The sequence below is a fragment of the Staurois parvus genome, unplaced genomic scaffold, assembly GCF_062004578.1.
Source record: "Staurois parvus isolate SC_StPar_1 unplaced genomic scaffold, SC_StPar_1.0 ptg000117l, whole genome shotgun sequence".
NCBI classification, from domain to species: Eukaryota; Metazoa; Chordata; class Amphibia; order Anura; family Ranidae; genus Staurois; species Staurois parvus.
In genome coordinates this window covers 1,079,928-1,097,001 of record NW_028317913.1, presented here as the reverse complement: position 1 = coordinate 1,097,001, position 17,074 = coordinate 1,079,928, and the positions used below count along the sequence as shown (strand labels likewise).

General features: G+C 37.7%; 1 protein-coding gene across 4 annotated transcripts in view; it reads left to right on the top strand.

Moving 5' to 3' along the window:
* Positions 1 to 17,074, top strand: part of WDPCP (WD repeat containing planar cell polarity effector) — a 470,287-nt gene that overhangs the window by 72,473 nt on the left and 380,740 nt on the right. For 2 of the 4 annotated variants that reach the window (XM_089671997.1, XM_089671994.1), the window contains exons 4-6: positions 884 to 934; positions 9,990 to 10,060; positions 10,325 to 10,384. In XM_089671997.1, the coding sequence (XP_089528123.1) occupies positions 884 to 934; positions 9,990 to 10,060; positions 10,325 to 10,384 (182 nt within the window). The remainder of the gene's footprint in view (positions 1 to 883; positions 935 to 9,989; positions 10,061 to 10,324; positions 10,385 to 17,074) is intronic. The other 2 variants (XM_089671996.1, XM_089671995.1) reach the window with 1 other exon arrangement.

Below are 17,074 nucleotides of genomic sequence, written 5' to 3'. Positions count from 1 at the left end.
GGCAGACTTTGCTCCATGGAGACATATAAATGTTTAATTTCAAATATGGCTGAGTTATAGCTGTATATATTTTAAAGTATAATTGTGGACACAGACTGTATACTCCCATTTATTACAAATACTGATTTATTCAACAATCCGTAAATATATTTTTAATTCGTATCCATGCTTGCAGTAGGACCCGGTAAGGCATTGTTTTAAGTACAGTGCTAATTTCCTAACATATTTCAGGCATTGGGAACTGAAGGCGAAGTAGTTAAGACAGCCATAGATGAATCGAATCTCATCTGGTCCCAGCTGAATGGATTCGATCCATCTTTGGGCTGCTTCTACTGAAGTCAATTCATCAAGTTTTTTCATGCGATCACTGCCAGCATTTATAGCTGCCAGCAGTGATCATTGTGTTCTGCCTGCAGGGAAGGCTCTCTGCCTACAGAACACAATAGCATTGTGGGAGCGATTCCTCCATCAACAGTGACTATGTTGATGGGGGAATCGGCAGTTTTCTTTCCTTCCACCTGTGGAAGGAAAGAAAATTGCATAATCTATGGGCTGTGTTAGCTTACTAGAGGAGGGAGCACAGCACAGAAATTCTGAGTCGTACTTCAATAGGGAGGCTGGATGTGGGGAGGCGGAACAGTTGAATGCTGTCCATTGTCACCTGATGACAACCCACCATGGCAGTAAACAAATTCCAAACATTTCCCAATAGCCTGCATGCACACACCAAATACCTTTACAGACAAAAGCGAACACAGCTGAAAGTGAATACTATTTCCAAAGTAATTATAGTATAAATATATTTCCTTACATTACAACCTAACTGCTATCAGACCTGTGTGTCTCATCTGTGCCACTGACCATATTGTTTGTTTCTTTCTAGCTCCATATCCAGAATATGGATTCCTGGATGAGAGGCAACAATTTTCTGAATGTAAGAATAGCAACAAAACATTCTCAGTAAACCATTTTCTTAGCAGTCTGTTTTTTTTAGAGGGAACATTTATTTATATCTATACTTGATAATTTACTTACTGTACATTGTTTCTCCTGCACACACTGAACTGCAGCAAGACACATTCAACTCTGCACTGACTTTGTGTGTCATGTCAATGTGTGAGAAAGCAGAACGCACATACGTGCAGCTGGTGGTACTTTTCTGATGGAATAATGTGTAATGCATCACAGAGGTGAATAAATCTTGTGTTAGCGTGTATCTGTGGTGTTCTGTGAATAAAAGTGGAGTTAGATTCTTTTCTAAAATGAGTATAGAAACTAACAAGTTATTGAAATAATTCAACAGATCCAATACCTGCATTTAATCCAGCATATTGTCCCCATAGACATTGTGGGGTTGATTTACTAAAACTGGAGAGTGTAAAATCTGGTGTGGCTGTGCAAATTAACCAATCAGCTTCTAACTCCAGTTTATTCAATTAAGCTTAAAAAAAAAAATCTGGAAGCTGATTGGTTTCTATGCAGAGCTGCGCCAGAGCTCTCCAGTTTTAGTAAACCAACCCCTAGGTGATCACCTTCTGACAGTTTTGTCAGAAAAATTTAGAGCTACGGCTAATAGACCATTTTTGTATGGTCTATAAATGATCAAATCCTGGAAAACCTTTATTGTGTTTGTAATCTGATTACTATTATACATTATTATTATATTAAATGTATATTATTTATTATTTTTAGCAATTTAAACAAAAACAATAAAATAAGTCAATAGTGTAGCAGAAAGCACATATTGGGGGATTACAATACAAGTTATTTGTTATTAAAGATATTACTTAAATACCAAACTTTGTGTATTTTTGGAACTGGAATAAAAAATTTAATGAGATCATTGCTCTATGTTGAGACAAATCAGGGTTGATTTACTAAAGGCAAATAGGCTGTCATTTAATTTTCTATCCCAGTTCCAAAAATACACACAAAGTTTGGTCTTTAAGTAATATCTTTAATAACTAAATAACCTAAGTTATTAAACCTAATTTTTTTTTTAAATTGCAAGCTTTCAGGATAATCTAGATCTTTTTGTCAGGGTTTATACATGAAAAATGGGCAGTGTGTAAAGCCTGATGAAGTTAGCCTGAAAGCTTGCATCGTTAAATACTTAAGTTAAAAGGTATCATTAAAAAACATGGTACAGCCGTCTTCTAGTCCCAAAAATACAGAGCCAATGTGATATCATTAATAATTGTGTAGTAATCCAGGTAATGTCATTAGAGTTCATATCTTATGACATGGAAACATTATTGCAGAACTTGCGTGTCATAAACTCCAGTAAGTTAAATGTAAAATTACAAAGAAATTGATGATCATTAAGATCCTCAGTGTATTCAAACCAAGTGGAAACATGCATTTTCATGTAAACAGTGGGCTATTTCTATTGAGAACAATTGGGTTTTTTAGGCCTTTTTTTACACAAGTACTGGTGTGTTGCTAAATAATAGTAGACAAATAAGAGCACATAGCTGCCATTACAAATAAATACTTTCTTTATAAGGTGCTAATCTCCACAGGGCAACCAAGTACAGTGAGACACACAAGAAACACAACAAAACCCAATGACTGTAGAGTGAGTAGCGGGGCCCCTAATAGGATATATCAGGTGACACTTTTGCTTTGTAGTATAGGTGAACAGCCTGCTGTACCCCTTGTGATTCACAGATCGCTCTCCACTGATGTCATTCTCTCTCTCTCTTTTTTTTTTCTTGTTTTGCCGCTGAGTGCTGCACTCTTGCTCTAATCTTTCCTTTAATGGAGATTCCAAACTCCTTAGGTATGGCAATGAGATTTGAACAATCTTGAACAGGATTTTTATCACACTGTTCAGCTTCAGTGCGGAGTATCAAGGCAAGCATGGAAAACAAATTGCAGAGGCTACAACTAAACAAGAAAGCGCCTTTTAATCTCTCTGTTGTATTTCTGTGAGGTGTGTCGTCTGCGTTTCTTTACCATATGGACCATACACCTATAGAAAAAAGTATCAAATCACAGTGGAATGCACTTATTCTCTAGCATGTCACAACTCTAAAATCGATGGTTAGATGATTAAGACCCCACTCATGGGTGTTTTTGAAGATGTTTGCTATGTCTGCTTTGTTGATCTTCATTTTGATGACTCACTAGGTATGTTTTCAATGGGCTTTATTATTAGCCTGTACACTGCATGTCTGAAAGCAGAACGCACATACGTGCTATTATTAGTACTTTGTACTTATGTGTAATGTGAAAAAATCTCTTCCTGACTACGTGCATTGCAGGTTTTATTTGCTTCATCCACACACATTGGATTTCTTGAGCAAGTAGAAGAAATGTTGAAGTAGCAAAAAAAAAAAAAATTGTTTTTGGTCCCAGTTCAGTTGCTTTATATGTGGTATTATGTTTTTTTTCCTGTTTCAGTAGTTTTTATTAGGTTTTAGAAATGCAAGTGTACAATTAACAGAGCAGTAGAACATTTCACAATGGCTTATGCAAAGGTTACATTACAGGTAGTGTTCATAGTTTTTTAGACGATGAGCAAAAGGTACAGAAGACTTCAGAAGTTATATTTGAACCAAGACAGGGCAGGAAGCGACCCTCTTAACAGACAAGGGTGAGCAGTAGAGATGCACGTTCCTCACCAGGATAACAAATGTCATAGGTGGGGGGTAAACCCCTAAAGAGTGTGGTAGATGCAAAGAGGGGCAGTATTATGTTTTTTAATGTTATATTTTAGTACACTGCCTATGAGAATGAGGTCTTAGTGAGGTTCTGGCAGTGCATTTCAGATATGCTTTCCATAGATAGCAGCCTCTTGCAATTTTAACAGAAAACAATAAGAAATGACCTCTAGTTTTTCTGATTGTCTAATAATTGATCTTTTACTGTAGTTTATTATGCAGTTGCTTCATAAACATTTGTACTGTGTGATAGTTAAATACGATTTTAGGCTTTAAAGTAAAGTAAGAAGCAGCTAGAAAAGATGACATCAAGCACTGAAAGCTTGCATGTCTAAATATCTTGTGGGAGCAGCTCCAGAGCCCCGAACCCTGATAATTATATCATGTAGAACTAAAATACCATGGTTGTATGTTCAGGTCCAGTCCCTTCCACCTTTCATGCTTTTCTACTGGACAGTAAGTATGATGAACGACTTCAGTGACTAATTGGTTGGTGTGGGAGGAGAGGGAGCTATCCCAAGTTCTTGACCTTAGCTGGGTGTTGAAATTTTCATAATCGGCCATCCCAAATTTCCGTCCTGTAGCAATCTGCAAAATCATACATATATACACATTTGGCCCTGCTGCTGTTTATTTAGGCCTCATGCACACTGGACATTTTTGAAGCTGTGTCTAGTGTATTTTTTTCTGCCTCTAAACACCTCTACATAACCTATGTGCCTATGCACACATTAGTGTTTAGAGGCAGAGAAAACCCCCCGCTACCAGTGTGTCCAGGAGCAGTGGCGTTTTGGCCGAAAAAAATGTTTGGCACTCATAAACTCGGATTAACGCGTTTAAATGTGTCTTAACACTAGGCGTGTTATAGCATGAGCATTATTAATTTCAGTGGCCAGCATAAATCACTATTCTGGTCAATTAAATGAATTAACGCCCACGCGCTTGACCTGCCTAAACGTGTTATACGTGTTTACAAGTGTCAAGTGTTTTTTTTTTGCCAAAACATTTGTGCCAGGGGGAAAGGCATATGGGAGAGATAGCAAAAACACAGGTCCACTTTAAATCATTTAAAGTCAAAATCAATCTTGTGGCAGGACTGTAATGCCAGTAGCACAAATGCTGGGAACACGTACAGTAGTTTTTTGGGATATGATTACAATTTTAAACAATATTCAGCTTTATGTATTTCACTGTGCCTCACACACATTTGCTGTTTTCTTATTTTCAATCAAATTTTGGTCACAATTGTAATTGTTTTCAGTAAATCCTAATTTTCCCTGCTTGTCTTAAAAGATTTACAAGATCAAAATGAAATACTCAGTTAAAAGAAATACTACAACTCCATAAATAATGACTGAATATTTTTCAAGCTATGCAATCACTTTTTTTCAATTCAATTAATTGGAATTTAATTTTTTTTGCAGTATAGAATGACTGAGTTAAAATGTATGTGAACATCATTAAGGGCTGCTGCAACAAACTGCACTGAGCATCATGTGTTCCTGCAACGCAGTCGTGTAAATGTCCATTCTCACTTTACTTCTGCTCCTTCGTAAGAATCTGTATGGTTTTCAGTTAGACAAAGGAGGTCACAAAGTGAGCAGTCAGTGTTCATCTTTCTTATTAGAAAATCTAGTATACAGTGAAAACCTGGTGGGGTTGATTTTTAAAGCAGGAGAGCATGTTTTTTTTGCAGAGTCAATATTCACGTAGCTTAGTGAACAAGGTAAAGCTAAGTGCAAATTCACTTAGCAAAGGATACTTTAATTTTTTATTAAACGTGAGTGGTTGCTTAAAAACAGAACATATTTATGTTTTTCACTAAACTAACGTATGAATTTGTTCAAAGTGATCTTATTAAGATTTATTTTTATTAAATCAAACCTCATGTTGTGGATGTACCCTGTATTCAATGTTTCTTTGTAAAATAAAGATTTTTTTTTTTTTTTTACAACTAATGGAAAAAATATATAAATGATTCCCTAATTAAAATAACATTCACTAAAAAGCCCCTATAGTTTTCCTTTAAGAAAGAACGAAGGTGCATATTTTCCTTTTGACATCTGTTAATGGTAATACATGGATTTTGCAGTTCTAATGATGAAGCCACTGCTTTCTGCCTTTCCAATGTCTGCAGATAGGAGGCTGCAGAGCATTCATCTTCTCCTGATCCTCTTACAAAAAGGTTATGTGAAATACTAAATCTGCTTTAATCCCCAGAATACCAGAGAAGACAGCAGTGTATTACTGTATTCATTTGTTGCTCCTCTCTTATTTGCTGGCACACAGGATGTCATGATATATTTGATCACTTTCACGTCTTGTAAATATTAAAGCAGCGCTGGGCAACCTGTTGAATTTTGGGGTCCTCAAATGCAGGCTGCTGTTCCAAAGGGCTACACATTAGATCATGTTAATTTATATTTTTTTTATGAGAAGGGTGCAGTGTGCTCAGATTGGATGGGTTGCACGTTCGCTGTAAACCAAAACTATACTTGTAATTCTTTTATATCAATATTTGACATACAGATATGTAAATTAGTTGAAACTTGGTTTAGAACACTGTAGCATTAAATGGAATTAGACTCATTTAGCATCAAAATTTTAATTTTCCTTGTTATCTTAAATATTTTATATTACATATAATATTTTAAATGATAATTATCTTTGTATTATTTTACCACTCTAGAATTACATATTTTTCCCCAAAATTGGCTTTGGTCTATTTATTAATTTATTTGTATTAGGTGCTTTAAAAAAATCACATACAGTGCTCAGCATAAATGAAAAGTAAGATTTTATTCAATATCTCAATGAACACAAGACCAATATGCAAAATTTTGACAAAACTGAGTTTTATAGAAGATTTGTTCAGCTCATTACATGAAAGTAAGATAATAATATAACTTAGATTTCAAAATCTACAGTTTTACTCAAAGGAGTTGATGCAAAAAATGAATACACCCCACAACAAAAACTACTACCTCTAGTATTTTGTATGACCGCCATGATGTGTAAGGACAGCACCAAGTCTTCTAGCCATGGAATGAAGAAGTTGGCAACATATTGCAACATCTATCTTTTTCCAGCCTGGATGCTGGATGGAGAGTGATGCTCAACTTGTCTCTTCAGAATTCCCCCCTGTTCTTCAGAAATGCAACAGTGGCCTTAGAAGTGTGTTTTGGATCATTGTCATTTTGGAAAAGTGCATGACGACCAAGGGCACGGAGAGATGGTAGCATCTTCTCTTTCAATATAAAGCAGTACATCTGTGAATTCATGATACCATCAATGAAATGCAGCTCCCCGACACTAGCAGCACTCATGCAGCCCCACAGAAGGACACTGCCACCACCATGTTTCACTGTAGGCAGCATGCATTTTTCTGTACTCCTCACCTTTGTGACGCCACACAGTTTTGAAGCCATCAGTTCGAAAAACATTTATCTTGGTCTTATCACTCCAAAGTATAGAGTCCCAGTAGTCTTTTTCTTTTTTAGCATGGGCCCTGGCAAATTCTAGACAGTCTTTTTGGTGCATGGGCTTTAGGAAAGGCTTCCTGCATGAATGACACCCATGCATGCCATTCCTCTGCAGTGTATACCGTATTGTGTCACGGGAAACAATCACCCCAGTTTGGCTTCTTTAGCTATCTGCAGTGAACTTGCATGGAGATTTTCTTCAGCCCTTCTCATCAGAAGATGCTCCTGTCGAGGTATTAACTTCCGTGGACAGCTTGGACGTTTCTGTGAGATGGTTGCAGTTCCATCTTTGTTAAATTTTTGTATCACTTTTGCTACAGTGTTCTGACTGATTAGTAAAGCTTTGCTAATCTTTTTGCAGCCTTTACATTTTCTTGTGAAAAGAAATTGTTTTCTATCTCAGGCCTTGTGACATTTCTCTTCCATGTGGTGCCATTGCTGGCAGCATGAAATGGGAAGGGGTTTTCTTTGTTAAGTAACGCCCTTTTATAATCAACTCTGCTGGAAACCTGTTTAATGAATAATTAGACTCACCTGTAGTTGAATTCTTGTTAATTAGGATTTTGTTGTCTAAAATCTAGGTTTGCTCTTAAGACTTTCATTGGGGTGTATTCATTTTTGCAACATGGTCTTCAATAAATTTGTGTGTGCAAATTACCAAATCTTGTTTGCAATCAATGGCCCTCATTTTGTAGTATAATGTCCCATAGAAAATGTTGATTCTGAAAGGAATATAAAGGTTTTATGACAAATCTGTTGGGGTGTACTCATATATGCTCTAGCACTGTATATGCATATATGATGCAGACTGTCAATAGCATAAACACAGCAGTTCTTGATTTTCTGACTTCCCCGTATAGCAAAAAAAGTTAACCTTTTGATCCTGCTATTAGATCTGTTATCTCTAGACCTTTTTTTTTCTAAAGAAAAAAAAAACTTTTACTGTAAGGCATACTGCAGCTTGAAAAAGCTGAGTACAACATTTTCTTTTTACCGATCTAAAATGCAGCTCATTGTTTATAGTATGCCTCTACACACAGGTACGTAAACAAGTGTTGCGTATTCTTGAGTAAAAAAATATATATTTTTAAATGTGCGCTCCTGGTCAGTATTTTGCCGCCGGTACTCGCAAATATGTGCATATGAGCATAAATATTGATGGGTTTTGCCTCCAAATGTGTTTTATGCACGTTGCACATACATGCAAATATGTGCAAAATTACTGATGAATACGCACAAAACAAATTCCTGAAATTAGGTCCAGAAATACTGATGCTCAAACATCTGTACAGTGTGCAAGAGTCCTAACTGTTAGAAATGTACTATCTGGAGTGGGTTCCTAATTAATTATTTTCTAGAATCTTATTAATCATAAATTTCAGCTGCTAGGAAGTAGCTAAATACAGTGTTTATATACATATATGTATAAAAACATGAAAACGAAGAGGGCGCAAACGCCTAGCGCATTACCTAAAAACAATTTATTGAAAATGAAAGACAGGTTTTACTTACAAACCAAATAGGTAATTGGCATGTTGTTGCAAAAAACCACAATGTGGACTGCTCTCCACCTCCAACTGAAGACAAGATGGTGTGAGTCCCTGACGCGTTTCGGGGACCATGTCCCCTTTCTCAGAGCAAAGGCTGTGGTCCCCAGGGCTCAAACTCTTGAAATAGAATGTGTGAATCCCACAGCCCACCTACCATCAGGGGACAGGGGGAAAAGTCCATGGGATCACACCTAGAGTGATGGTATCCATTTCTAAGTGTCAGGTTTGACAATCTTTCTACATGTATGTATGTCTTGGCTTCAAAAGAATTTGTAATTCTGTGCAGGCAGTTTTGTTATTCATGTACCCATGCCAGATAGCTCAGCTAGATCTTTAGTCTCCTTTGCAGCACATCTTGACCAAAAACACTGGTCAAATCACAACCCTGGCCTGTTATATGGACAATGAAACAAAACATTGTTAGCACATATGCACTGCAGCACAATCTGATTTGACTGTGAGTTTTGCAGCTTCTCTCCCAGTCTGTTGTACTGGGGAGTATTGGAGACTGATATGAAAACAAATTCAGCTATTTATGTACTACAGGTATTTATAGAGCACTGACAATTCATGGAGTGCTTTATGTATTGTACACTCTGGGGTATCCTGATTAAAGTGAAACTAAATAATATCTTTATTCTCCCAAAACTATTCTATACATATCCACTACCTAATGGCCCTGGTATGTATTTTTTTCACTGCATTGTTTCTTGCTGTGTTTTTCTGCCTCCATTTAATGTTCTTCATGAGCTCCTGAATCTTTCCTATTCCCCTCACATTCTGCTGTTTGGAATGAACAGTGCACCTTATCTATGGTCGTATGCACTGCTCTATGATACTAGAAATTCCCATAGTTCCTAGTTCATCTCTGGAGCAAGAAAGAGAGGGTGACTATGTTCCTACATACAGTGGGACCATGGAGAATAAAAGTAATCACCTTTCAACAGGAAGTCGGATCACAGCAGCAAAAAAAAAAGGACTAGAGAAGGCTGAGAGCAATAGTGGGTACTTTTTTGAGTTAGGAATACATTCTTGAATAGAATTTTCTTTTTTTAAACCAGAGTTTAGTATAATTTTAAACCTATGGAAGCACAGGGAGAATGTGCAAACTCCATGCAGATAGAGTCCTGGTTGCAGTGCAAACCGAGGACCTTAGTGCTGCAAGTCAACCACATTTCAAAATGCATGACATTTTTTTAAAATAAGTACATAACCTGATTCATTAATGGTTTTATGTCCATGTAAAGGTTGCTTATTTGCCAATAAGGTTTTTATTTCACTTTTTTTTTAAGCTCGGGGTTTCCCTTGGGTCCTGAAGAACAAGCGTCCAGAAAAGCTTCGAGACAATCTCATTGAGCTGGAGGTATGTTTTTTTGAGAAAGTTACAAGAATGGCAGCAAACAATCCTCCTTTCAATCACCTTTCAGCAGCTTTAATTTTCATAAAGGATCAGGCATCACAGTGATGATAACAGTGCTTTTGTCTAGAGAACTGTTCTGAAACAGTTGCATCTTTGTTTATGTGGCATGCTAATCTCTCTCTGCTTGAAAACCTGAAGCACTTAAAGCAGTGCGAACAATGTACACAGCCGACTCTCTAGAGCTCACTGTTTTCTCTTGTCCTGCAGGAGCTGATGCAGAGCAGTGAGTGTGTGCTCAGTAAATGGAAGAACAAATATGTCTGTCAGGTAAAATGTTTTGACATGCCCTTCCTCTGCCGAGTCCATGGAGCTGAACGCTTTTTCACTGAGTGATGGCACTGTTTTATTAGGGAAACCTGCTTAGAAAAAAATGTGTTTTGCTGCAATTTTGCTTCCTTGTTAGTGAAAAGTGACTGCTTATTGACAGCCTAAAGTAGACGCAAACCCTAACTGAATGATGTTATGTTTTCTAAAGCTCTGTATTATAAACAATTGCCTTTTTTCTTGTTTTTACCTTTTTTTTATTTTTTGTTGCACCTCAGTGCTTCTGATGTCCTGCACCCAGATCCTGTGTACAGTAATGGCTGTATGGTGTTTTTCATGATGGGTTTCCTGATAGTGACAGGAAAGAAGCATGCTTGCGTAATAAACAAAATCAGGAAATAGCCAATAATATTTACCACCAAATGAAAGCCCTGCATTGCTGCTTGTTACCTCAACCTGCATTGCTTTAACTGACAATTCATGCACAGTCATGCAACGCTGCACCCAAATTAAATTTACGTCCTTTTTTCCCACAAATAGAGCTTTCTGTCGATGGTATTTGATCGCCGGTGCGCTTTTTATTTTTTGCGCTATAAATAAAAAAACTTACAATTTTGAGAAAAAAACATTTTTTACTTTTTGCTATTAAACATGTCCAGTAAAAAAAGTTTAAAAATCACGTGTTTGCTAAACAAAATACCAATACGTGTACTTTGATTGGTTTACGTGAAAGTTAAAGTGTTTACAAATGGCGGTGTATATACTGGAATTTTTTTTTTTGTAATGGCGGCGATCAGCGACTTATAGCGGGATGGCGGCGGGCATTCTGACACTGGGGATAACTGACTTGGTGTCACTGACATCCCCAGTGACACCAATACAGTGCGCAGTGCTAATAAAAAGCACTGACACTGTACTAATGGCACTGGGCATGAAGGGGTTAACATCTGGGGCGATCAATGGGTTAACTGTGTGCTGCTTCACTATGGGGGCTGTGTGTGTGCTTCACTGTAATGCAGAGCTATACAAAGCAGTGTGCAGGAGCTGACGGGGGAGAGATCTGTATTGTTTACATACAGGTCTCTCCCCCATCGGAGATACTCTGCGATCACTGGGTGCCGACACACACACACACATATATATATGTATATCTATCTATCTATATATATATAGATAGGTATATATACGTGATTTTGTGCACTCATGCCGCCCTGTAGCAGTATTCCTGCTATAGGGTGGCACGGAACTGGTTAATATCGTCTAAAGGCGTGCGATTAAAATAGAACTATAGGCAACCTTTTTTTTCATTTTGAAAAGAGCAAGTGAGGGTTATGACCCCTGTCAGATTTTTTTTCTCCATCTGTGTCCTATATTGGAGTTTTCCCTTCACTTCCTTTCCCACATGAAATGAGAACAAATACCTGCAAATTAAGAGAATTCCTTGCTGATCCCAAGGTCACCAGAACTAGTGTCCCCTTGGAAGATTTCCCTTCTATTACTTTTCTGGGGACAACCCAAAATTTGTGATTTTACTTTTAAAGAAAAAGGTACACAGGACAACTGGGGAGATTGAATCTCCTTAACGGGGGGGGGGCACAGAAAACAATACATACTGATAGGTGTTATAATCCCTTTCCACTTATCAAAACTAAAAAAAAAAGTTAGCCTTTAGTTACACGTTAATAAAAACATTCATATTAAACCTTGGTAGCTTTGATGTTCAAAAAGACAAGTCTAGTTCAGACCCATCTTTTCTATTTTACAGTCCTAACTATTTCGAAGCCCGTTATAATATTTATGGGCTAAAAATTGGATGGATGGTGATGGTGATAATACAGTATATACAGTGAGGAACAGAAGTATTTGAACACCCTGCGATTTTGCAAGTTCTCCCACTTAGAAATCACGGAAGGGTCTGAAATTCACATTGTAGGTGCATTCCCACTCTGAGAGACAGAATTAAAAAAAAAATTCAGGAAATCACATTGTATGATTTTTAAAGAATGTATTTGTCTTGCAGTGCTGAACATAAGTATTTGAACACCTGAGAAAATCAGTGTTAATATTTGGTACAGAAGCCTTTGTTTGCAATTACAGAGGTCAAACGTTTCCTGTAGTTCTTGACCAGGTTTGCACACACTGCAACAGGGATTTTGGCCCACTCCTCCACACAGATCTCCTCTAGATCTGTCAGGTTTCGGGGCTGTCGCTGAGCAATACAAAGTTTCAGCTCCCTCCAAAGATGTTCTATTGGATTTAGGTCTGGAGACTGGCTAGACCACTCCAGAATCTTGATGTGCTTCTTACGGAGCCACTCCTTGGTTATCCTGGCAGTGTGCTTCGGGTCGTTGTCATGTTGGAAGACCCAGCCACGACCCATCTTCAATGCTCTGACTGAGGGAAGGAGGTTGTTGCTCGAAATCTCACAATAAACGGCCCCATTCATCCTCTCCTTAATACAGTGCAGTCGTCCTGTCCCCTTTGCAGAAAAGCACCCCCAAAGCATGATGTTACCACCCCCATGCTTCACAGTAGGGATGGTGTTCTTGGGATGCAACTCATCCTTCTTTTTCCTCCAGACACAACGAGTGAAGTTTAGACCAAAAGGTTCTACTTTGGTCTCATCTGACCACATGACTTTCTCCTGTGCCTCCTCTGGATCATCCAGATGGTCATTGGCAAACTTCAGATGGGCCTGGACATGTGATGACTTGAGCAGGGGAACCTTGCAATGCATGATTTGAAACCATGACGGTGTAGTGTTCTATCGACAGTGACCTTTGAAACTGTGGTCCCAGCTCTCTTCATGTCATTGACCAGCTCCTCCCTTTTAGTTCTGGGCTGATTCCTCACCTTTCTTATCATCAGTGATACCCCACGAGGTGAGATCTTGCATGGAGCCCCAGTCCGAGGGAAACTGACAGTCGTCTTTAGCCTCTTCCATTTTCTAACAATTGCTCCAACAGTTGATCTATTTTCACCAAGCTGCTTGGCAATTGCCCCATAGCCCTTTCCAGCCTTGTGGAGGTCCACAATTTTGTTTCTGGTGTCTTTTGACAGCTCTTTGGTCTTGCCCATGGTAGTAGTTGGCGTCTGACTGACTGTGGGGTGGACAGGTGTCTTTAAAGAGCTCAGACAGGTGCTACTAAGTTAGATTAATGAATGGAGTAGAGGTGAACTTTTTAAAGGCACAGTAACAGGTCTTTGAGACCCAGAATTCTTGCTATTTGTTCAAATACTTATGTTCAGCAGTGCAAGACAAATACATTCTTTAAAATTCATACAATGTGATTTCCTGAATTTTTTTTTAAATTCTGTCTCTCAGAGTGGGAATGCACCTACAATGTAAATTTCAGACCCCTCCATGATTTCTAAGTGGGAGAATTTGCAAAATTGCAGGGTGTTCAAATACTTCTGTTCCTCACTGTAAATACATTCAGTTTAAAGAAGACAACATTATACTTACATGCTCAGTTGCTCTCTATTTTTCAGCACTGTGCTGAAAATCCAGAGGCCGATCTGCTGACAGCTTGAAGACTTATTGCTGCTCAGGGGCTCTGGGCTTCAGCAAAATGGTAGCCACCGGCAAGAAGAAACAGTAACAATGCTGTAGGCAATTTACAGCACACACTAATTTTGGTAGCATAATTATTAATGTGGAATGTATGTTCCTTGCTAAAGAACATTATTTTTGATCAAGATGTTAGTAAAGTTTCGCTTTAAATATTTGTATACTGTACATATCTGTCCATAAAACTAAAGGACTATTTACATTCCTCTGAAGAAGGTTTTAAATAAATTTTGTACGAATATCATACAGTGTAGTTGTGGCATAGAAGAGACTAAGCTGAAGACTAGAACATCATTAATGAAGAACTGTAAGTTAAAACTTTACTGGGACATGAGTTAGATAGCAGTACCCACTGGGGTATAAAAGAACATCAAAGGTATCTTGCTAGTACCTGTCTAATGCCCAATAAAGTTTCTGCCCACACTTCAGCTTTAAAGATTATAGTGTAAATTAAATGGTCCCCAGAAAGATTCAGTAATGAAACTATAATAACGCAGTGTTAGCATTCTGGGATACTACATAGATCGCTCTAGCCCTTCATCACTCTGCCTACATATACTGGTGTTTACTTATTCTTAATAATTGAAAAAAATGGTAAAGAAATAGACAACATATTTGCTCAGGGATTGTGCCAATGTTTGCATATTTGGGTACACTCTTTGTTTAAGCCAGTAGGAAGTAGATTGGAATTCTCCTGTTGCTCTAATTGGCTTCTTACTGAATGTCATCTATTGTATTAATATTGGTAATTGGTGCGCACCGTGCAGTCAGTCCATTGACATCCAGTCTCCAATACTTACATTTGGTATTATCACTGTTCTCCTTCTCCTCGGATCAGATATATCACATTACGGCAAAAAGTAGAATAAATTTCATTCATAATTGAAATGCTTATGCAATCATAAGATGTCTAATCACATAGTTAAATGCTGCTCTTGCTGAGGTTCACATTTTCTATGCATTGATTTTTAAAGTCTATGTAATTGTTAAAAAAAAAATTGTAAATTTTGGTTGGAATATCGCAATACTGGTGTACATTGTTCCTGATATTTTATGGTCTTAGGCTCAACATTGTCTTGTGTGTACCCACCTCTGTGCTGGCTTATTTTATTTTCCTCTACAGATGTAACCAAAGGTGCTAATTTGATGGTCTAGTGCAGTGGTTCTCAACCTTCCTAATGCCGTGACCCTTTAATACAGTTCCTCATGTTGTGGTGACCCCCAACCATAAAATTATTTACCCAGTAATTATAATTCATGAGTGTCGTTTTACTTCCAATACTACTGCTTTCAACACAGTAGCTGCTTTTACCAGAGTAGCTGCTTTCAACACAGCAGCTGCTTTCTACACAGTAGCTGCTCTTTACACATCGGAAATATGTGTTTTCTGATGGTCTTAGGGGACCCCTGTGAAAGGGTCGTTCGACCCCCAAAGGGGCCGCGACCCACAGGTTGAGAACCACTGGTCTAGTGCAAATATGCACATGTTAAGTTCTTCCTTGGTGACTCTAATAAACATGGTTAAAAAAAAGGTTTTGGCGCTCCAATCTAAACCAGAACCTGAAACAGTTCTACACTGAACCTAAAGCTAAAGTCCAAGCTCTAGAAAAAGTCACCCTTGCAGTGGGTCCACCTCCACACTACAAGGTTGACTGCTCGTTTTGGCTAGAGGATGGTATATAAGGTAAAATACTTACCTTATTCCTCGGTCTTCCCGCAGCAGGCATTCTCTGTGGAGTCAGCTCACAGAAGGGCTTAGAAGCTGAGTGCATTTCTAGCAAAACTATGGGTATTTGTCTGTACTTGAAGGCTCTTTAAAGGGATAAATCATGAGGAAATGTGCATGTATTGCAGAGATTTATTCTATATCAATTTTTTCCTTTTGCCGTAAACTAACTGCATTGTCACTTTAGCATAGCTGCACTATTTTCTGGACAGTGTTTGGGATCAGTTTACTTGCTTTTTAGTCTTGGTATTTAAAAAATATTTGGAGTAGTTTATGAACAGAAACAATTGAGGACAAGCTTTCGAGGTGTGTCCCCTTCATCAAGGTTCAAGCAGACCTTGATGAAGGGGACACACCCTGAAGGCTTGTCCTGAAAACTGTATGTTAGTGCAAATAAAAAAAGTATCATGGACAGTACTCAATTGTTTCTGTTTCGAGTTCACTAATATGGCTACACCTTAAGCAATGGTAGTTTTCGAAAAAAGAGAAAACATGAAGCCCACATTCACAATGATGATGTTAATGTCTTATATCATCCTTTTGCATGACGTTTTCATTTAACTCTTTGGTATCATTTAATAACAATGCAAAGAGCAGTAACACTAGGCTGTCAAGCTGTCAAGATTCTAGCTTATCTAGACTGTGGAGAACTTTTATCAGTGTTTTGAGGTTTTGCTCCATTATATTCATCTATGATTTGTTATTACATGCGTCCATTTACTTTTTTTATAGAACATCACATAACTGAGGAAATAATAATTATGTAAGATCCTTTAATCTAGAACTTTTTTATATGCAACTGTTTTGTTTTTGTTCTCACTTAAGTATTTTTCTGTGTACATATTCTATCACTAAGACAAAGCTTCAAACTCCTCCTCAAATAAATTCTCTAAGTAGTAAGATATCTTATTTGAGATCAGGATTACTAGTGTTTGTGTGTTTGTTTTAGTGTGTATACGTATAACCATTATAGAACAATTCATTCTGAATGATTTCAGTTATGTGTTGTTTGTATTTTCCTATTTACTGCAAAATGTTTGGTGATATAGGATTTACTTTAGAGATGGAACTTTTGTTTGTTGATGCAATGTTTGCGTTGCACATGATCACAAGACAAAACATTTCATAGCAGTGTTGGCATGCAAATGATAGGCAGTTAGATGGGGTCTTAGGTGACAACAGTGATTGCTTCACACTTAGTGGTTACATTGTTCTAGCTTAGACCAAGACTGCAGTTAACAGCATAGGTTAAATGTCAACTGCTTGATTTTCATTTAAACATTAATTGGCTGTTTAAACCAGTAACACACCAGCACAGATTTTACAGCATGCAGATGTTTTCTCAACTGTTGTGCTATAATCTTTCCATCAGGGCTCAGATTCCTGCATAGCCAAT